Consider the following 21,780-nt stretch of genomic DNA (forward strand, 5'->3'; position numbering starts at 1 on the left):
GCCTCTTGGTCTCCTCTTTGACATTTTTAGTACTCAACTAAAAAGGATTAAAATGTGAAGGCATTTACGAAGGACCAGATACTGAGGAAGATAACAAAGTTATGCAAGAAAGAAGCTCTGTATTATGTCTCAAGAGCCAAGCGGCAAAACAATTTCAGGTTACCTGAATGTCACTTGCAATAAAAGAATCCCTGAGTCATTGAAAACCATGTTAAATACACAAGGGAAACAAAAAATAATAATAAAGTCATATTATTATTAGGAAGCATCAGTATGAACAAAGCTAGTGGAGGTGATGGAATTCCAGTTGAGCTATTTCAAATCCTAAAAGATGACGCTGTTAAAGTGCTGCACTCAATATGCCAGCAAATTTGGAAAACTCAGCAGTGACCTCAGGACTGGAAAAGGCCAGTTTTCATTCCACTCCCAAAGAAAGGCAATGCCAAAGAATGTTCAAACTATTGCACAAGTGCATGTATCTCACACATTAGCAAAGTAAAGCTCAAAATTCTACTAGCCAGGCTTCAACAGTACACTAACTGTGAACTTCCAGATGTTCAAGCTGAATTTAGAAAAGGCAGAGGAACCAGAGATCAAATTGCCAACATCCACTGGATCATCGAAAAAGCAAGAGAGTTCCAGAAAAACATCTACTTCTGCTTTATTGACTATGCCAAATTCTTTGACAGTGTGGATCACAACAAACTATGGAAAATTCTGAAAGAGATACGTATACCAGACCACCTGACCTGCCTCCTGAGAAATATGTATGCAGGTCCAGAAGCAACAGTTAGAACTGGACATGAAACAACAGACTGGTTCCAAATTGGCGAAGGAATACGTCAAGGCTGTATATTGTCACCCTGCTTATTTAACTTCTATGCAGAGTACATCATGACAAATGCTGGGTTGTATGAAGCACAAGGTGGAAGCCAGATTTCCAGGAGAAATAGCAATAACCTCAGATATGCAGATGACACCACCCTAATGGCAAAAAGTGAAGAAGAACTAAAGAGCCTCTTGATGAAAGCTAAAGAGAGTAAAAAAGTTGGCTTAAAATTCAACATTCAAAAAACAAAGATTATGGCATCCAGTCCCATCACTTCATGGAAAATAGATAAGAAAACAATGGAAACAGTGAGAGACTTTATTTTCTTGGGCTCCAAAATCACTGCAGATGGTGACTACAGCCATGAAATTAAAAGACGCCTGCTCCATGGAAAAAAAGCTATGACCAACCTAGACAGTGCATTAAAAAGCAGAGACATTACTTTACTGACAAAGCTCCATGTAGTTCAAGCTATGGCTTTTCCAGTAGTCATGTACGGATGTGAGAGTTTGACTATAAAGAAAGCTGAGCACCGAAGAATTGATGTTTCTGAACTGTGGTGCTGGAGAAGACTCCTGAGAGTCCCCTGGACTGCAAGGAGATCCAACCAGTCCATCCTAAAGGAGATCAGTCCTAAATATTCATTGGAAGGACTGATGCTGAAGCTGAAACTTCAATCCTTTGGCCACTTGGTGGGAAGAACTTACTCACTGGAAAAGACCCTGATGCTGGGAAAAAATTGAGGGCAGGAGGAGAAGGGGACAACAGAGGATGAGATGGTTGGATGGCATCACCGACTCAATAGACATGAGTTTGAGCAAGCTCCAGGAGCTGGTGATGGACAGGGAGGCCTGGTGTGCTACAGTCTATGAGGTCGCAAAGAGTCGGACACGACTGGGCAACAAAACCAGCCACAAAGTGGAGAAGCACAGCTTAAAACACAGGCACCTACACAGAGAAAAAAGCCATTCATCAGAACCTAAAGCTGGGTCGTGAGGACAAGTCAGAGCTGCAGATGGCTACAAAGCAATGTCCAGCTGGAGATTCTGGGCCATGAGGCTAAGCGACCACAACAGACATTACCCACTAGGTGTGCTCACTCAAATCACTGACACGCTATTTCACACATAAAAGAAACGTGCTACTTACCCGATTGATTTGGCTGTTCCTTAAAATAGCCTGCAGCAGGGTCTTCTCAAACTCTTCCAACTTTTTGGAACACTTTCTAAGAATATGATTAGATAAGTTGCAATCATCAATCAGTCTAGCTAAAGTATCAATAGCTTCTGTCCAAAAGCTTGAACAAGGAAGTTTGGGTGCTTGGTAAAAAGTGATCAAGCCATCCAGCAACTGAAAAACAGAATCTGATATTGTGGCAGAGGCATTTTCAAAGTGGCTGAAGTCTGTTTTCAGGTGCTCTGACTCAGTCAGGTTCTTTAGTCCAAGCAGATGTTGCAAGAAGTGCATGTGAGAAGACAGAGGCTCTTCTGGGGGAGCACAAGGTCTACTCTCAATGGGCAGTGATGAGAAGGGGGTGGGGGTCCAGCCCTCCCCAAAGCACTGGGGTGTCTCTGAGGGTGTCTGCTGCTCACTTGATAAATAACACCCGGAATCTTCCAGCAGAGTTGGTGTATTTTCAGAACTTTTAGGTTCCTGAGCCTGCACCTGGGAAGATGGGTCTCCTGAAATGGAAGAGAATATAAGCATTATCTTTTGGTGGCTAACATTTCTTCAAACTAGACACTGATTTTTCTAACTTAAAACACTAAATGAAGCATGAAATACATACTGAGACATTTGAGAAGCTGTAGTGTAAAAATTACATAGAGGAGAAATGTGAATGAAATTGCTTGGACTGACTGTAGAAAAGTTCTATATCTGGGAGAAAGTATGGTGATTAGCCCAACATATTGTCAGGTCACTAACTTTCATCAAGGCCACGCCTGAAAGACACAGAAGAGAGGCCACAGAACCTGACAGAAGTCAGCATCTAGTACGGATCCCAACAGGTACCTGCAGAATAACAGGTGTGTCCACGACAACAGGGGGGCCACTGCACATCACACCCAGGTTAGGTCAGTGCCTCCTGGAAGAGGTAACAGAACTAATTTATAAGATACAAGCCAGGAGCTCCAAGTTAAAAGTTCGAGGAACAGGGGGACGAGCAGAGAATTTCACTGACCAAAGGGTAAGCAAAACGCACAGACTTAAGAGGACAAAGCAAAACGCTGTACTTATAAGAGCCACCAGTAGTTTCACATTCCTTTTACAGAAAATATAAGATAAGAGACTGATTACATTAGACACGTACGCAGAGCCCAAATCACAAAAAAACCTGAGATTGAGGACCTCAGAATATACATTCTGTATAATTTTATTTAAAATTCTATTAATGTTCACAGTGAGTGTAATCTGGAAAAATTATGTATAAACACACGCATAGACCTAATATACAAAAATATATAAACAAATTATATATATGCATGCATATTTGTTTATAATTATCCAAGTATATGTATCTACATCTGTGTTTATATATATATTCACACATATATTTGTATGTATGTGCATATATATGTGTATGTGTATGTATGCATATATATCATAGATTTTTGAAACTATATATATAACCACGAGGATCAGTTGAGACATATTACAGTTAAGGCTTAACTTAGTAACTTTATGTAACTCTTTGGCAGAGATGTCATCATAAACACAAAAAGGTTGTTTGTGAAATGATTATCAGTAAAAATGGTGACTGCAGCCATGAAATTAGAAGACACTTGCTCCTTGGAAGGAAAGCTATGACAAACCTGGACAGTATATTAAGAAGCAGAGAAATCAGTTTGCCAACAAAGGTTCGTATAGTCAAAGCTATGATTTTTCCAGTAGTTATGTACAGGTGTGAAGAGCTAAGAGCATAAAGAAGGATGAGCACTGAAGACTTGATGCTTTTGAATAGTGGTGTTGGAGAAGGCTCCTGAAAGTCCCCTGGACTGCAAGGAGATCAAAGCAGTCAATCCTAAACAACATCAACCCTGAATATGTACTAGAAGGACTGATGCTGAAGCTCCAATACTTTGGCCACCTGATGCAAAGAACTGACTTATTAGAAAAGACCCTGATGCTGGGAAAGACTGAAGGCAAAAGGTGATGAGGGCAACAGAGGATGAGATGGTTTAATGACATTACCAACTCAACGGACATGAATCTGAGCAAATTCCTTGAGATAGTGAAGGACAGGGGAGCCTGGCGTGCTGCAGTCCATGGGGTGGCAAAGAGTCAGACACAACTGAGTGACTGAACAACAACAAAAGCATCCCCACAATACTGAAATCACTGAACGTCCTTCAGCACACTCATGTATCTATGAAACCATTTTCAGAAACACTGATGTCAGCAGTGGAAGCAGGAACAGGACAATATATGGTGTGACTCAGGGAAGCGAAATGATCGCCTTTTCATATCACAGACCACTCTATGAGTTCCGTGAAGGGCATAGTGGAGAAGGACTCAATCAGACACTGAAGATCAGTTCAGAGTGGCCTCTGTGATGTCAGATGATGAAAGAAAAGAACCAAGAAATTGCAGTGGAAAACTAGAAAGGCAGGGCTGAGTCGGGAAAGCAGCACCAGCGGAAGCCAGCTGATGGATCGGATGCAGACATGGGAGTGGAGGAGGAATACATGCATCCCGTGCTTCTGACTTGCACACACAGACAGGAAAGAGGCTTAGGAGAAGCGCTGAGAACTGGGACGCAATCAGAGGAAATCTAGACTAAGATATTCACCTGGAAATTGGCCACAGAAGCCACAGGATGTGGAAAAGGTCTAGACTGCAGATACTTTAGGAGTCATCAGTGTGCGGCGGCGGTGTTGGAAGGAGTGGTTACGAGGCTCCAAGAGACACCCTGAGGTATGTCAATCTGAGGGCTGAGTGGAGAGAACGGTCATCAGGGAGACAGAGAAGAGACAACTTAAGAGGTACAAGAAGAAAAACAACAGTGACACGAAAGGCAAGTGAAGTTTCAAGGAGAAATTACATGCAGGCGGGAAGTCTGATCAGATAAAGTGCTAATGAAAAATTTGTCAGAATTACCAGTTAAAAAATCACCCATGATCACGTCCTGAGCAGTTTTTGGTCAGTAGGGGTGGTGAAGTGAATGAAAGAGTGGATGGGAAAGTCACAAACACAGGGGAAGCTGGCCAAGGCTTGTGAGGACATGGGTCAGGAGAGCTTGACATGGGAGTAGCTACCGGTGAACATGGCAGAAAACACTGGGACAAAAAGACACTTGAGCAATTATAGATTATAACCAAAAAAAAAAAAAAAACCCAGATAAACAAAAGCTACAGATAGGATAGAAAATAAAGCCGGGAGGTGGAGGCATAGCCAGTGAGCAGGTGAGAGATGGAGTCAAGGACCCACGGAAGGGCAATGTTTACTGATGAAGAAGCAATTTTTTACCCTGAGGCTGAAGGAAGTAGGATGACAATGCACAGGGTTATAAAAAATAGCCCTGGCACATAGGAAATTAAAGGATATCTCACCCAACAGTCTTTTTTTTTTTTTTTTAAGTTGGAGACAGGTGAACACTAGTTGAATGGGGCAGAAGAACAATGGTAAAGCAGCATTCTCTCCCTGCCCCACCACATACTTGAAATCTAAATCACTGTTCCATTGTCCTTCAGTAAAATTTGAAGCTGATGAGGCTGAACCAGAGGATAGAGCTTCAGTTCAGAGAACACTCATTTAACAAGTGTCTACTGTGACCACCACAAATGTGCAAAGATGAGATTGTGAATTATCACTACAAAATCTGCACTCCAAGTTAGGGAGGTGATGAGGCAAATTCACAAATGCGGTGGTACCAGAACGGCAGACTGCCAGCAACATGTTTAACTGCATGCTGCTATCTCTGCATTACAACCAGCAGACGGCATGTTCATTTTAAACTGGCAGACACTTTCATTTTCTCATGAGCAAGGATAAAAAAACTTCTCAAGACATCCATTTTACTCCTCACAAAAGTAGAGCAGAGGGTACTATGGTAATTCTTCAGGAAGATTACATATTTCTTTCAGGGAACTCAAAATAGTTCTCTGCTAAGAAAGTGAACATAAGTTTAAATATTTCATTAACCTACTCAATTTTCCATCAAAGTAAGCTGAACTTCATGGGTGATGATTTCAGGAAGACTCATGAAATGAATTCTCCCAACAAGTAAGTTGAGAGGCAAAAGCTGCTTTCTTGCTTCTGCTTCTCAATCCCTCCTCACTGGTATGACTGTGGGCAAGTCGTAACCATACCATCTCATCTCTAGGTGCTCAAAAATGCAAATCTGAGGGCAGCAGTTCTAACTACGCACCTGGCTCTCATGACAGGAATTGTTGTTGTTCAGTCACTAAGTTGTATCCGACTCTTCACAACCCTATGGACTGCAGCACGCCAGGCTTCCCTGTCCTTCTCTATCTCCCAGAGTTTACCCAAACTCATGTCCATCGAGTCAGTGATGCCAGCCAGCCATCTCATCCTCTGTTGTCCCCTTCTCCTCCTGCCCTCAATCGTTCCCAGCATCAGGGTCTTTTCCAATGAGTCAGTTCTTCGCATGAGGTGGCCAAAGTCCTGGAGTTTCAGCTTCAGCATCAGTCCTTCCAATGAACACTCAGGGTTGATTTCCTTTAGAATGGACTGGTTGGACCTCCTTGCTGTCAAAGGGACTCTCATGTGTCTTCTCCAGGACCACAATTCGAAAGCACTGTGACAGGATCACACAAAACAAGACACCACTCTTTCTGCCGGTCTGTTCTGTGCTTTCAGAAAAGTGATGAGGGCACATGCTAGAGAACCCCACGTGTGTGGACCCCGCATAGGCAGCAGGCTCTCAGCGCCCTGCAGGCACGCCCGGCTCCACAGGGGAGGACCACGCTTCCGTGGGACACAGTGAGGCTCACAGGATGAACCTCACGCCACCACAGAGAAGAATCTTTTATTCATATTTCACTTTACAAAGTGGTTTCAGGAACTAATTCAACTGATGTTCAGAGCAACCCTGGAAGGCTACGTGGCTATCCCAAATCTACCAATAAGGACATAAGCACAGGCTGAACTTGATGAAGAGGACTGAGAAAAGCCACAAGGAGTAAAGGGAAACCAAGCCCTCCATCCCAAGGCCTGCCAACCACGGCAGAGGTCTGTGTGTTTCCTAACCAGATTCTGTACATTTCCACGATGGCATTCACCAACTTCTATATGTTATGCAGTTGTTCATGAGCTCCTAAATGGCAGAAGTTCTGTCTCTGGTCATATCTGGGGTTCCCTTACTGAGTCACGTTCTCATCTGCAGAAGACACCCTATGCCTTCGTGTGTGTGTGCTCAGTCACTCAGGCATGTGCAATCTTTGTGACCCCATGGACTGCAGCCCACCAGGCTCCTCTGCATATGGAATTTTCAGGCAAGAAATACTAGAGTGGGTTGCCATTTCCTACTCCAGGGGATCTTCCGCACTCAGGGATTGAACCCTCGTCTCTTGCATCTCCTGCACTGGCAGGAGGATTCTTTACCACTCTGCCACCTGGGAATCCGAGAAGACGCCTGATCAGGGGAAATGCTTAGTGGGAAAACCTGCTGCTCACTGCGGCAGATCTCCTCTGACCCTGCAGTATTCACAGTGTGCCATGATCTTACACCAAACCACAACAATTACATGAGAGATCAGACAGAACAGACAGACAGACAGAGTGTGGTTCTTCAAAAAATAACTCATAATGTCTCAGAGTACTTGCTAACAAGAGCCAATAATTTATTTTTTATAACATCTACTACCTTTTGTAACCAATTAATGTCCTCTCCCATTTGTCCTCGGTAATGAAACTTTGAAGAATACAAACAGTATTTGCACTGGAAACCAACAGTTTCATGCTGGATATCCTTCATGGCCTAATATGTAAAGTAAATAACAGTGGGCAAATGTTACTATTGTATATATCCTTATAAAATGGAAAAGATAAACAGGGGGGAAAACTTTCCTAGAGAGAATTAAACATCTTCAGTGATAATGAATATTAACAGGTTACAGTCTTGCAACAGTCATAAATAAGACTATTTACAGACAAGTTTTTTAAATATCCATCCTTCTTCAGGTAACACAGAGCATGAAAACAGAGAACACCCCTGTCTCTTTAAAAGAATTTTCTGTAACCACAAATTACACTCATTGACTTGTATGACTTTTCTCAACATAAATCTCAAAGCATGACTAACAAAGCACTGTACTCAAAGGAAGGAGAGAAAATGAAGCCATGCTCCTGCAACTTTCTGTAATTCTTGCTTTTTCCAGGAGGCATCAAGGTAAAGCAGAAGCTAGAGATGCTTCGTAATTTCTTATTGGGCTGAAGGGATTGAGGACTGTAATCTCCCTACAAGTCACTGGATATGGTCTAATTAACGCATGTGTTATCAGATTTAAAATGGATAATAAACTACACACACACACATAGACACACACACACAAGCTGATCAAGCATAGTCTAGTACACATGAAATGCAAATAACCATTATCATTATTAAAAGTTATAGGTATCAAGAAATCCAAATCATGCTAAAGTGTGAAATCACATATGAAAAATATGTGAAATAAGATAGCAATTAAAACTACACATTTGGGGTAAAAAACATTCTATAGTCTCTCCCATACGTTAGAGCCCACAGACCTGATATTCCACTTTACTGGGCCCTTGCCTTTTCCATTTCCTTGCAGTTGGTAATTTCCACTTTCACTCTGCTCACCATTTCAGAGTGGATCGCAAGCACACTTAACAAAACACAGCCAGTGCCCTCCACGCACCAGGCCCTAGAAACACCCACCCCTAACAGGAAATACATTTTCTGCTACCCCCAAATAGTCACACCCACATCAATTTTTCATGTCTTTCCTCATCCATTTCCAAAGTTCCTACTTCATTTATAAACTCAGGCCTATGGAACCGGCTGCTTAAACTGCATCTTTCTGTTTGTCCTGCAAACACCATAAACTTTATGTTTATAAAAACTAACAACTCATCTTCACACAATGCACACACCAACATACAGTGCAGATGTGTCCCACACGCTATCCATGTCAGCTGACAGCAGGCCTGTCCCTCCAGTCACCAGGCCTGTCGGAGAGGGAGCATCCTCACCCCATCTCACACACCGAAAGGCCATGTTATGCCAGTTCTATGTTCTGTGTGTGTGTAAGTCAGGGCACTTCAAGGAAACAGAACCAACAGGACAGAGAGCAAGCAACAAAGAAATAAATTTCTTATGGGCAACTGGCTTGTGTGAATATGGAAGCTGAGCATTTCCAAGACCTGAAGTCAGCAAGGAGACCCAAGAGTGCAGTTCCCGTCCAGCTATGAAGCCCCAGGATCAGGAGAGCTGACCGTGCACATTCCCATCTGACATTCAGCAGGTTCCAGACCCAGGAGGGGCCAAGGTTCCAGCTCAGTGCGAGTTTAAAGGCCACGGCGTACCGACGTCCCAGCTCAGCTCTCTTACTCGGCCTTTCTGTTCTCAGGAGGTGAGCAGAGCAGATGAGGCCCGTCCATACCACGGGGGGCGGGCCGCTCCACTCCACCTCCTGACTCAGATGTTAGTCTCAGTTATGAACACCCTGAAAAATGCATCACAACTAAGTTTTGACCCAATGTCTAGACACCCAGGAGCCCACCCGAGTTGAGACATGAAATGAACCATCAAACCCACGTCTCGAGTCTGTCCATCTCTAGTTCCTCCCACCAGCGCCAGCTCCTGCGTTGACCCACACCCTGTACTGGCCTGATCCATCCTCCTGCCTCTGGTTAATTCTGTCCTCCTTGAGGCTCCATCTTGAAAGTCAGTCTGCTAAAATGCTAGCTTGATCACAAGACTCTCATCCTTAACACCGTCCAAGGGCTTCCCTTACCTGACATAACAGGGTCCTCTCAGATCCTCAGCATGGCCCACAAAACCACTCTGGCCACTTTGCCAGCCTCACTTTCATCCTCATCGTATTTACATGCAAGCAAAATTAACCCGGGAAATCCCATGGACAGAAGAGCCCAGCGGGCTACAGCCGTGGGGTCGCAGAAGAGTCGGACACACTTAAGAGACCAAACAACAACAACAGATGCTAAACTACTTACAGTTTACCAGAACACACCCAACTAATTCACACAACCATGAATTTGCACAAGGTGTTTTCACCACTGCCTGGCACATGCTTCTACTATAACCCAGAGAAGGACGGATTCTGAAAACCCTCCTACAAAGTCCTCCGGGAAGTCCTCACTGCTCTCCCCAGGGACAGGAAATCACGCCTGGTCTGGGCATCTTTCACTTTGCTTCTATTACTGCACTCATCAACCTGTTCTGAATTTATTAGTGACTCACTAATAGAAGGGAGAGACTCTTGAGGGTAGACACAGAGTTTCCTAATTCAGGTATTTCTGTTCACTGATGCCTGCCCTCCTACATACTGAATCTGAATATTTGTTGAATACTGTTATTATTCAGTTGCTAAGTCATGTCCAACTTTTTGCGATGCCATGGACTGCAGCACACCAGGCTTCCCTGTCCTTCACTATCTCAAGGAATCTGCTCAAATTCATGTCCATTGAGTCAGTGATGCTGTCTAACCATTTCATTCTCTGCTGCCCCCTTGTTTTTTGCCTTCAGATTTCTCAGCATCAGGGTCTTTTCCAATGAGTCAGCTCTTCTCATCAGGTGGCCGAAGTATTGGAGCTTCAGCTTCAGCATCACTTCTTCCAATGAATATCCAAAGCTGATTGTCCTTAGGATTCACTGGTTTGATCTCCTTGCCATTCAAGGAACTCTCAGGAGTCTTCTCCAGCACCACAGTTTGAAAAGCATTAATTCTTTGGTGCCCAGCCTCCTTTATAGTCCAACTCTCACATCCGTACATGACTACTGCAAAAACCATAGCTTTCACTATACGGACCTTTGTCACAAAGTGATGTCTCTGCTTCTGAAAAGGCTATCTACGTTTGTCAAAGCTTTCCTTCCAAGGAGCAAGCATATGTTAATTTCATTGCTGCAGTCACTGTCTGCAGTGATTTTGGAGCCCAAGAAAATAAAATTTGTCACTGCTTCCACTGTTTCCCATATTTGCCATGAAGTGATGGGACTGGATGCCAAGATCTTAAGTTTGTTTTGTTTTTTTTTTCATGCTGAGTTTCAAGCCAGCTTTTTCTTCTATTTTTTTTTTCTTCTATTTTCATCTATTTTGGCCACATAAGAAGCTCTTTAGTTCCACTTCACTTTCTGCTATTAGAGTGGTATCATCTGCATATCTGAGATTATTGATATTTCTCCTAGCAATGTTGATTCCAGCTTGTGCTTCACCCAGCCTGGCATTTTGCATAAATGCATATTAGTTAAATAAGCAGGGTGACAATATACATCCTTAACATACTCCTTTCCCAATTTTGAACCAATCTGTTGTCCCATGTCCGGTTCTAACTGTTGCCTCTTGACCTCCATACAGATTTCTCAGGAGATGGGTAAGGTGGTCTGGTACTCCCATCTGTGAGAATTTTCCAGTTTGTTGGGATCCACACAGTCAAAGGCTTTAGTGTACTCAATGAAGCAGAAGTAGATGTTTTTCTGAAACTCCCTTGCTTTCTCCAGGATCCAACGAATGTCAGCAAATTGATCTCTTGTTCTTCTGCTTTTTCTAACCCAGACTGTATCAATACACCTGGAAGTTCTCAGTTCAGGTACTTCTGAAACCCAGCTTGAAGGATTTTGAACATAACCTTGCTAGTATGTGCAATGACCGCGATCGTATGGCAGCTGTAATATTTTCTGCCATTGTCTTTCTTTGAGTTTGGAATGAAAAGTGACCTTTTCCAGCCCTATGGCCACTGCTGAGTTTTCCAAATTTGCTGACATATTGAGTACAGCAGTTTAACAGCATCATCTTTTGGGATTTGAAACAGCTCAGCTGGAATTCCATCAACTTAACTAGCTTTGTTTGTAGTAATGCTTCCTAAGGCCCACTTGACTTCACACTCCAGGATGCCTGGATCTAGATGAGTGACTACATCATAATGGTTACCCCAGTCATTAAGACCTTTTTTGTATAGCTTTCTGTGTATTCTTGACAACTCTTCTTAACCTCTTCTGCTTGTTAGGGCTTACTGTTTCTGACACACACACACATATATAATCGTTTGCTGCTGTTGCTGTTGTTGCTGAGTTGTGTCTGCCTCTATACAACCCCATGGACTGAAGCCCGCTGGCTGCTCTATCCATGGGATTCTCCAGGCAAGACTAATAGAGTGGGTTGCCATTTCCTTCTCCAGGGGACCTTCTCGACTCAGGGATCAAACCCACTTCCAGGAGGATTTACCACTGAGTCACCTGGGAAGCCTATACATACATATATAAAGGTAAATAAAACAGCGTATCTTCAAATGCAGTCATCACAGGTATATATGGTTTGTCCCCACCATGATTTCTTAACAGTAATAATCATTCACTTGTACTGATGCAGTGAACAATTTATAAAAGAATTGTTTATGCCACCTGGTGGTCAATTTGGAAACGCTACTTTAAAACGCTTCACAATTCGTATTCTAATGGACAATTTTCACTTTAAAGCAATTGTTAGACTTCTGCTTCTGGAAGGATATATTTTAGCTTATTGCAAAGCACATTTAAGACATTCTGACCAAGAAAAGACTGCAGTTTTTTGTCTTATTTTTTTGTTTTCTTTTTACGTTCTGTTCCCATACAGGCCAGTAGAGAGTCCTGAGAATAGAATTCCCTGTGCTATGCAGCAAGCTCTTATTAGTTATCCATTCCATATATAGTGGTGGTATATGTCAGTCCCAATCTCCCAATTTATCCCTCCCAGGCTGCATCTTTATTTAAACCCACACAAGAAGCCTGCATCACAATTTAACTTTGAATGCACCATGAGAGACAGTAATATCAAATGCAAGAGATTACAAACTAATGAAATAACTGTCTCAGCTGAATTGTCTTCACTGAGATTCACCAAACAAAACAGCGTACTGGTGTGTCTGACTGGTTCAGGCTTTTTTGAGTGTATAGTTCCTCCTGACTTCAGATGCTCAAACTCTGGGCGTTCCTGGTTATCCCCATCTCTTTCCTCCAAGCCATCTTCTAGTTCACCAAATAAACCATCCACATGCCTGCACCTTTGGCTTTCTCTGCTTGTTCCAACCTCCTGGACATCCCTGCCTTTCCTACAGCCTCAGAGAATTCCTCTGGGCAGAAGAGTCTCAGATCTCTATCTCCAATCCTACTCATCCACCAAGCTCAAGCTCCTAGGTATCTCGATATGACTAGACCTCAGGACAGTAAACCACAAATATCCAAAACAAATCATCGCCTTCACCTATACCTGGTCCAACATCCAGAGAAGGCTGCTGCTGCTCTCTGTCCAACACTTGAACAGTAAGAGTCAACTCTGACCTCCTCCTTAATCCTCTCTACATGCCACTGACAAATAACATAACCCTGCCTCACCCTTCTATTCCTTGGGATCGCTGGCTTTTACAGTTAAAAGTTTACATGTTTCCTCTGCCTGGGTTGCTCTGTCCCCAACCCAACCCAAGTTTTCTCATGGCAGGCTCCTTGTTATCATTCAAGTGCCTTTTTAAATGGCACTTCTTCAAGGAGGCCTTCCCTGACCATCCAAGCTAAAGCTATCACCAGACTGGTCTCTGTCATGTCTCCCTGCTTTAATTCTCTGCATCTCACTTGTTACTGTCTGACCACCTTTTGCTGGTGAAATCTGTCTCACTCACAAGAATGTGGGCTCTAGGAGAGTCTGACTGCCTAGAATACTAAGAACTGAATAAATATTACTCAATAAGTAAAACCCTTTTTCTACCATGTCTTTATTTCTATGCCAAAACAATTCATACAAGACCTGGGCTATGACAGTGACTTCTCTGTCTCCAATCTCCTCCCTCCTCAAACAACTCTAAACACGCTGCCCAATTACTCTTCCTGAATGATCTTCTCCTTCAGGTCACCTCAAGGAAGCACTCTCAGAAAGTATACTGCTTGGCACACGCACAGCACACACCCAATAAATGCTAGTCTCCCTTCTGTCTCCTGCTGGAAAGTCTCCAAAGGCCTCACGCTGCCTATAGAATAAAGTATGTTTTCCACTTGCTGTCACATCTGTTATTAATAGGCTCCGATCTAGTTTTTCATCTTATTTTCCAGAATAACTCTTCATGCTCTGCATGCCACAGTCAAATTAAACCATTTGCCAGTAGATTCTCATGTCCTTAGTTTACACTGTTCCTTGCCTGAAATGCTCTAGTATCCATAGTTTTCTAAATCCTATCCATCCTTCAAGGTCAGTATCTTCCTCCAAAAAGACTTTTAAAAAGTCCTGGTTCTCTAAAGCGGAATAATCACTTACCCTCTCCTCTGAACATCAGATCAATCTCTGGACCACAGGGTCTCACTGGGTGCAATACCTGAAATGGTTTTGCCCCCAACAGTAGACTGTGTGATCCCCTGGGCAGGGCTCAGACCTTATCACACTCTGTAATCCTCACCCTGTCTGTACCCGACAGCTAGTGAATAAAAGAAGCTGAATAAGTGAACAGAAGAATTTCTCCAAAAGGAAAAGAGTTACTGGGGTAAAATTAGTAACTGATAAGAAGAATTAATTTCTATCTGGATAGAGCCATTTAGGGGCACAGTCCACAGAAGAAGCAGTGCCCTAACTCTACTTCCTAACAAATGGGAAGTATCAGGTTGAGAGGTAGTGGGCATTTCTACTGATGCCAACGTCAGTCCAACAAACAAACATCAAAACCATGAAAATACAACCCGCTATCAAGTGAAACCAATGACTCCACCAGCATAATGCCCACTTGTCAGGTGTGGGTACTCTGAACACCATGAGAATGACTGAACTCCGCAATATGCCCCACTCACTGGCCTCCCAGTGGTGCGGAGGCCAAACCGCATAGCTCTCTACCATCTCACCGGTGTTCCCTTTCCTGTGACCTCCAAGCTCTCCTTGACCAAGCCTCTTCCAAAAGAACTTGCCTGAATGTGTCTCTCACCACACCGCTGATGGCCCTGCTCTTGACCCCAGGGTTCCAGCTGCTCACAGACAAGCTGCTGAGATGGTGCCCGGCGCTGACTTGGTCCTCCAGCCCCCTTGACAGAAAACAGGCTGGCTTTCATTTCACAAGATGTGTCCACTTCACTGATATCAGAAATTAGAAGCACTGAGATCTTTTACCCAACCTACGTGACCATAAAGGGAACATACTAAATGCACGTCATCCCAGGCTCAGCGTTTCCATGGGAGGACTCTAGGAATCTGCTTTCACATGAACATCTCGGAGGAGTCCCATAACTGAGTGAATCCCAAAGGAAAGGCTTTGCTTCTCCCATATCATGCACTTGGCCTGCCATGTTTAGTTTTTTTGCTGCGCTCTGAGAAGTTACACTGAACGAACTTACACCAGTGAGTTTCAACCCTGCCTGCATGTTGCAGTGACATGCACACCAGACCACACCCTATGCCAAGGACATCATCATCTCCAGGCAGGGCTGGAGGCCAGATATCAATATTTTTTTTTCCATTTATTTTTATTAGTTGGAAGCTAATTACTTTACAATATTGTAGTGGTTTTTGCTATACATTGACATGAATCAGCCATGGATTTTTTTTTAAAGTTTTTTTAAAGCCACTAGGGCTTCCCTGGTGGCTTAGATGGTAAAGAATCTGCCTGCAATGCAAGAGACCTGGGTTCGATCCCTGGGTCGGGAGGATCCCTCCGAGAAGGAAATGACTACCCACTCCAGGATTCTTGCCTGAAGAATTCCTTGGACAGAGGAGCCTGGTAGGCTACAGTCCATGAGGTCACAGAGAGTTGGACATGACTGAAGCGACTAACACATTACTACAGGTGATTCAAATGTCAGAACCACAGTGTTGGATGAATTCCTGCTTGTTCTGCTTTCTTAGGAGAGCAGGTGAGTGAGCTGTGCCCCCTTCATACCATCTCCACTACCAGCTTCCAACCTCCCCAAAAGGCCTTTCTCCTCCCTCTCTACACATTCGTGTTTAACTCATGGCAAATCTGTCATATTTCTTTTGGAATTCCACTCCCTTTTCAAGTCTCACCTTTGCCACTGAATGTTCTCTTTGGCAAAGGGAAGGGCCTCATATATTCCAGCTGTCTCATGGGCACCGCCCTATGGACTGCAGCCTCAGACTCTACCCAGCGGCCCTGTCTCGCTTCCCACTGATACTCTCCACTCAGTAGCCAGAGCATGAAGCTCACAACTCCTACTCAGGGCCAACAAAAGGCTTCCCACTGAACCTAAAGTCCTACCCGCTGGATCAAGACCGACACACCCTGTGCTTCTGCCCTGCCTCTGGCCTCTCCCAGCCCTCTCTTCCTCACTCACCCTGCCCCCAGATACACTGGCCACTTTCTGCTCACTGAGCAAGAAGCCTCCTTCCCGCCTTGCGGCCACTTGGATAACCCTACTCCTCCAGGAGTCACCTCCGATACCTCCTTCTCATGACGTCTCACTGACCGCCATCCCCAGACACTCCATCGCTTCAGCCTGGTTTAGCTTCTCCACATGTTTTAACATGCTCTGAATTTTTCTTGCTTATTGGTTTACTTGTTATTGTCCGTCTCACCCAAAGGAATATAAATTCCACTTCTTGTTGTTTTCATCACTACTCCAGAAATCACAATTTTTATGGAATAAACTTATCAATTAATCAATGAGTGAATAAACATGAATAGATAGAACCTGAGACAATCCTATATACATCACATATAGTATCTTTCCACGTGACAATCTCAGGGGCTCCTGCCTCTCTAAGCAGACACCATAAACTCACCACGGGCAGCAAGTAAAGCTTTCCTCCTTTTCCAGCCTTGAAGGTCAAGCACAGTACTGAGTAAATATCATGTTTCAGTATGTTCTTGTTGATATTTCTGGCTATTTTAGAAGATTCTCAGCATTGTAATAAAAACGTGTGTGTGTGTGTGTGTGTATGTGTGTGTGTGTGTGTATGTGTGTATACACACATATATATATATTTATTTTTTTTTAAACAAACGTTCAGCTACCTGTAGTCCTCTGACCTCTGAACATCTCCTTATATTGTCTGCTTACTGAATCACACCTGAAGGAGCACAACAAGGCGTCTCTGATCTTAATTCGCCTTCCAGTGGTTCCCCTTCATTCCCACTCTCCAAGTTACATCCATCTGATGCGGTACCTGTGAATCTGCAATGGCAGGCTTTGCTGGGATGTGACCACTGATCTGTCTGATAACAGTCGGGTACATTCCTGTCTAACTGATGTGTACCTGTTGAGATCAGAGACCTCAGCCAGGAAACTGCTACAGAGATGCTCCAAGTCTAAGCTGCATCTCTGAGGATGCAGAGATGCATCCTCCAACTAGGGCATCTCCTAAAGACTGCCTTAGATGGGCTATCGGTTCCAGTTTCAAGATTTTAGTGTATTCGTTAGTTTCCACCTGACATATCAAGACTCTGTCCATGAAATCTAGACTTTATTAAGAATCAGTCAAAAACTTACTGGGCAAGAAGATAGTCATGTTCTCCCCTAAAACCTTAATGACAATCTCGGACACCAAGGAAACTGCTTTCGATGAAATGGAAGAAAAAAACAAAATTCAGGCAATTTTGCTAGGGCCACTTAAAATATAATTTGCTTTATGCCCACAGTGAGCAGTTCTATCTTTCAATGCCCTCTAATTCTTATTTATTTCAGAATCAATAACAGTTCAGTCTTTCCCCAGCTAACTGCTAAACAAATATCTTTGGATAACTCAAGCTTCCCCAAGGAAATAATCTCCAAGTATCTTACGATACATAAAACATTCATAAAACCCACTTTAATCTTCAGATCTGATGACTAAAGGTAACATTTCTCCCCAGTGTGAAAGATTACAGTAAGAGCCATGAAACACACCGGTCCTCCTCCCAGCGCCTTTCAGAGCCTTGAAGTCTGTTACCTGTTGTCTCCCAGGTTCTGGGAGTCCCCATCAATTCTGGTGACCCAGGTGGGGGGCTCAGAAATCCCCACTCACATCCTAGACATCCTCTCTCCCTTTCACAAGGAGGTGTCACTTCACCAGGAGTCTGACCCTCATGGATCTTGCTGGTACCAAGAAGATATATTTAGATGGTGATTCATTAAATATATGTTCCTTTTCCCTCTCAAAATGTAAAAAAGTTTTGACTTCATAATCAACTAAATCAATAAATAAGCTATACATGTATCACTGTTAAATAAAAAGTTCTTCCTTCAAACTCCCAAATTTAAAAATCTTGACTCCAACTTTTTTTTTAAGTTTCTTTTTATTAGTTGGAGGCTAAATACTTTACAATATTGTAGTGGGTTTTGCCATACATTGACATGAGTCAGCCATGGATTTACATGTGTTCCCCATCCTGATCCCCCCTCCTGCCTCCCTCCCCATCCGATCCCTCTGGGTCTTCCCAGTGTACCAGCCCTGAACACTTGTCTCATGCATCCAGCCTGAACTTTGAGCACACTCTTTTTCTTCTCTCCCTACAGCCAGTTAGTTATTTCATAAGCCGCATTATTTTTGTTTCAAAATGCATCACTCTGGCACCTTTTCATTCCCCATGACAGTGTCCTAGGTCACATCCTTCCCACTTCATGCTGAGAGCACTATCATCTTGTCCTGTTGGTCTTCCCCACCTTCTGATTTTTCCCCTCTCCTGCAATCAACACCTTCCTTCTGGATTAACACCAGTCCAAGCACACAGCTTCAGTTGTCTCCTCATTACTGGAAAACAAAGCCTCAACACTTCCTAAGAACAACCGTGTCTTCTGGCCGCGGACACAGCACCCCCCACCTCTGGCTGCCCTTCCCTCCCTGGGCTGTGTTGACCCATCTACTGAAGCTCAACGTGCCCTCCGAGGCTCACTTACATGCTCTCTCTTCCCTCAAGTGTTTCCTCATCACATTATACCTGTTACCTTCTATCAACATCCATGATGCCCACTGCCTCCTGCACGTGGATGGTCTTCCATATATACATATCCGACTACTCTCAGAAAAGGTGCTGCTGAACACGGGAGCTCCTGGTCACAGGACTAAAGGCACAGTCATCAGTTTCTGCCTTCCTTGACCTCTCGCCTCAAGCATTTCCTTATTTTCAACTTACTGTTTTCATTTGGTTTATGTGATACTAAGTTGGGATTTTCTCCAAAGAATCCTCTTTTTCTTTTTTCCTTTTCGCCAGCTGCTGTGGTTTGCACGTCTGTGTCTCCTCTGAAATCCCTAGGTTGAAAGCCTAAGCCCCAGGAGCTGGTTTACAAGGTGAGGCTCTGGGAGGTGATGAGGTCACATGGGCGCAGCCCTCCCGAGGGCTCTGAGTCCTTCCCAAAGGGCCCCTTCCATCACGTGAGGACAGAGACGGAAGGTGCAAGCCCACACCGATGCCAAGCCTGCTGGTGGCTAGATCTGGACTCGTGAACCTCCCGAAGTGTGAGAAATCCAGGCCTGCTTTAGGAGCTGGCCCGCTCACGGGAGCTCTGCTGTAAGCCGGGAGAGACGAAGACCCTGACTTTTCCTCTCACCACGTTCTGCACCCTGGCTGACACCGAGCTGCTCCTCTCCGAGGCCCGGCTCACGGCACCGCCTCTCAGCCGCCTGTGCAGTCTCAGCCTGCAGTCAGGGGTGCTCCCCACAACCACCTGCTGAAAACTCCTCAACGTGGCTTCCCAAGTATCCAACAGTCTCTCTCAGAAGTCGACCTAAGAACTCTTCAGGCGATGCCAATGTGCACCCAAGTTTGGAAACCACTCCTCTAGCTGTATTCGCCTCTGTTCCTCTGTGGGATGTTTTGTTTTTATCTAGAACATTCTCCTACCCCTTTCTAAACCCACCTAATACCTTCACATGTTCATTCATATGTCTTCTCTGATGCTTGGATCAGATCAGATTCCTCTGAAATAGGCTCCACGGGACCTGTTATTACACATTAATTGTCTTCTCTTTTTGAACTGCAAACCTCAGTCTTACTTTGTAGCCTAAGCACTCAACACAGTACCAGGTGCAAGGCGGGTGCCAGAGGTCCCTGCTAAGTGGACGTTATAATGTATTACAAGAAAAGGGTTATGGAAACTCAGAGGGTAAAAGATCATTTCATCATTGAACCGCAGAAATTATACTTTTCTTTAGAAACTCACAAAACTATCTGAAGATATGGATAACAGCCCTAGTTTGACAGGCAAGCCCAAAATAGAAAAATACTGTAATTGGCCAATTTTGAATTTCATTTCACTGTGGAATAAAACATCTGATGAGTGACATAACAGCTCATCATATGCCTTAAGTATGTGAACTAATTATAGGCTTGTTATGAAGACCAAGAGGCATTCACACACCACTGTGTGCAGACATACGCATTTCCAGAGCTAACAGTCTTTTTTAAAATAGAATCTCTCCGCCAGTAAAGCCCCAAATGACAACTCTGTAAGAACATATGGATATGGCCAAAAGTCACATACTTAATTCTGCAGAGTCTGTTCTCTAGTATAAGGAGACAAAGTAAAGATAGTCTTAATTCTGATTGAAGAGGTATAACCAGAGAGCTCAAATAGTCAATTATTACACTGTCAATTATGATTAAAAATACATTCTTTGGTAAAAAGGAAACCTCAAAGTCAGTCTTCTGCAGACATCTTATTGCTAACCAAGCAGAAATCATTTCCATTGCTTTTTACTATTGTAATATTCCTGAGAATAAAGTCCATTCTCAGGGGTTCTTGTTTCCATAACCTGCAAGGCTGAGCTATAAAGCAGTACAGCACAGCTTTAGTTCATCCATCCATCACTCACTGTAAAAATCAATGGTCTAGGAAATTAAATAAATTTGACCAAAGGAGCAGCATAATCTTTTACTCTTAAAAAATGAAATTAACACCCATTTTCAGGGCAAAAATAAACCAAAGTAAGTATATTGTAACTTGCCAGATCAGACTATTTCACAGAGCTTATACGGTATCAATTTAACTGATCAAATACATGCTGGGTGCCGCAATCGTTAGGCACTGGAATGAGGGGTGAGCGGCCTCAGACAGTAAATAGGCAAGACCGCCCAGCATCGGGGGGTAAGAAAAGGCAGGCCAACACGAGCTCTACCAAGAGGCAAAAAGACGTCATTGTCAAACTGAGGTTCATGTGATGCCACAGGGACCGGAAGGAATCCGTTCAAATGAGGGAAATGCCAGGAAGACCTCATTTATGCGGTGTCAGCATGGAGGGATCACAGAGCTTTCTCCAGGGCATCTTCTGCATGAGGAAGGAGCATGAACAAGACACACAGGCAGGTGCATGGCCGAGGGTTCTCTGAAGGTGGAGCTGGGGCAGAGGGAACAGACAGGCACCCAGGAAAGAACAGGCGGGGCTGAAGAGAAATGTTGCATTCACGATGAGAAAGGGCCTGAACACGATCTGTTCCCATGCAATGGAACCTGATCATGGCTGCAAACTGATCTTCACTGTGTCCCAGAAAATCCTGCAGAGGCAAACGGGTGGCAGACAACCTACAGGGTGCTCCTGTAATATTCAAAGAGAAATAATGTTTTGCAGAAAAGAGAGAACTCACAGGGCTCCTGGTGGAAAATTACAGAATTGAGAAATCAGAACAAAAGAATCAAAATGAGACCAGAATTTTTAATAACAGTATATAGAGAGGATGGCTCCCCTGGTAGCTCAGATGTTAAAGAATCTGCCTGCAATGCAGAAGACCCTGGTTCAATCACTGGCTCAGGAAGATCCCCTGGAGAAGGAAATGGCAACCCACTCCAGTATTCCTGCCTGGAGAATTTCATGAACAGAGGAGCCTGGTGGGCTACAGTCCATGGGGTT

At 43.8% G+C, this 21,780-nt stretch overlaps 1 protein-coding gene across 3 annotated transcripts in view; it reads right to left on the reverse strand.

Annotated features, from left to right (window-relative positions):
- The window catches only part of MEI4 (meiotic double-stranded break formation protein 4), a 230,758-nt gene that overhangs the window by 156,686 nt on the left and 52,292 nt on the right, over nt 1–21,780 (reverse strand). For all 3 annotated transcript variants that reach the window (XM_070480769.1, XM_070480768.1, XM_070480767.1), the window contains exon 3: nt 1,979–2,511. In XM_070480769.1, coding sequence (XP_070336870.1) covers nt 1,979–2,511 — 533 coding nt within the window. The remainder of the gene's footprint in view (nt 1–1,978; nt 2,512–21,780) is intronic.

Source organism: Odocoileus virginianus, chromosome 19, assembly GCF_023699985.2.
Source record: "Odocoileus virginianus isolate 20LAN1187 ecotype Illinois chromosome 19, Ovbor_1.2, whole genome shotgun sequence".
NCBI lineage: Eukaryota > Metazoa > Chordata > Mammalia > Artiodactyla > Cervidae > Odocoileus > Odocoileus virginianus.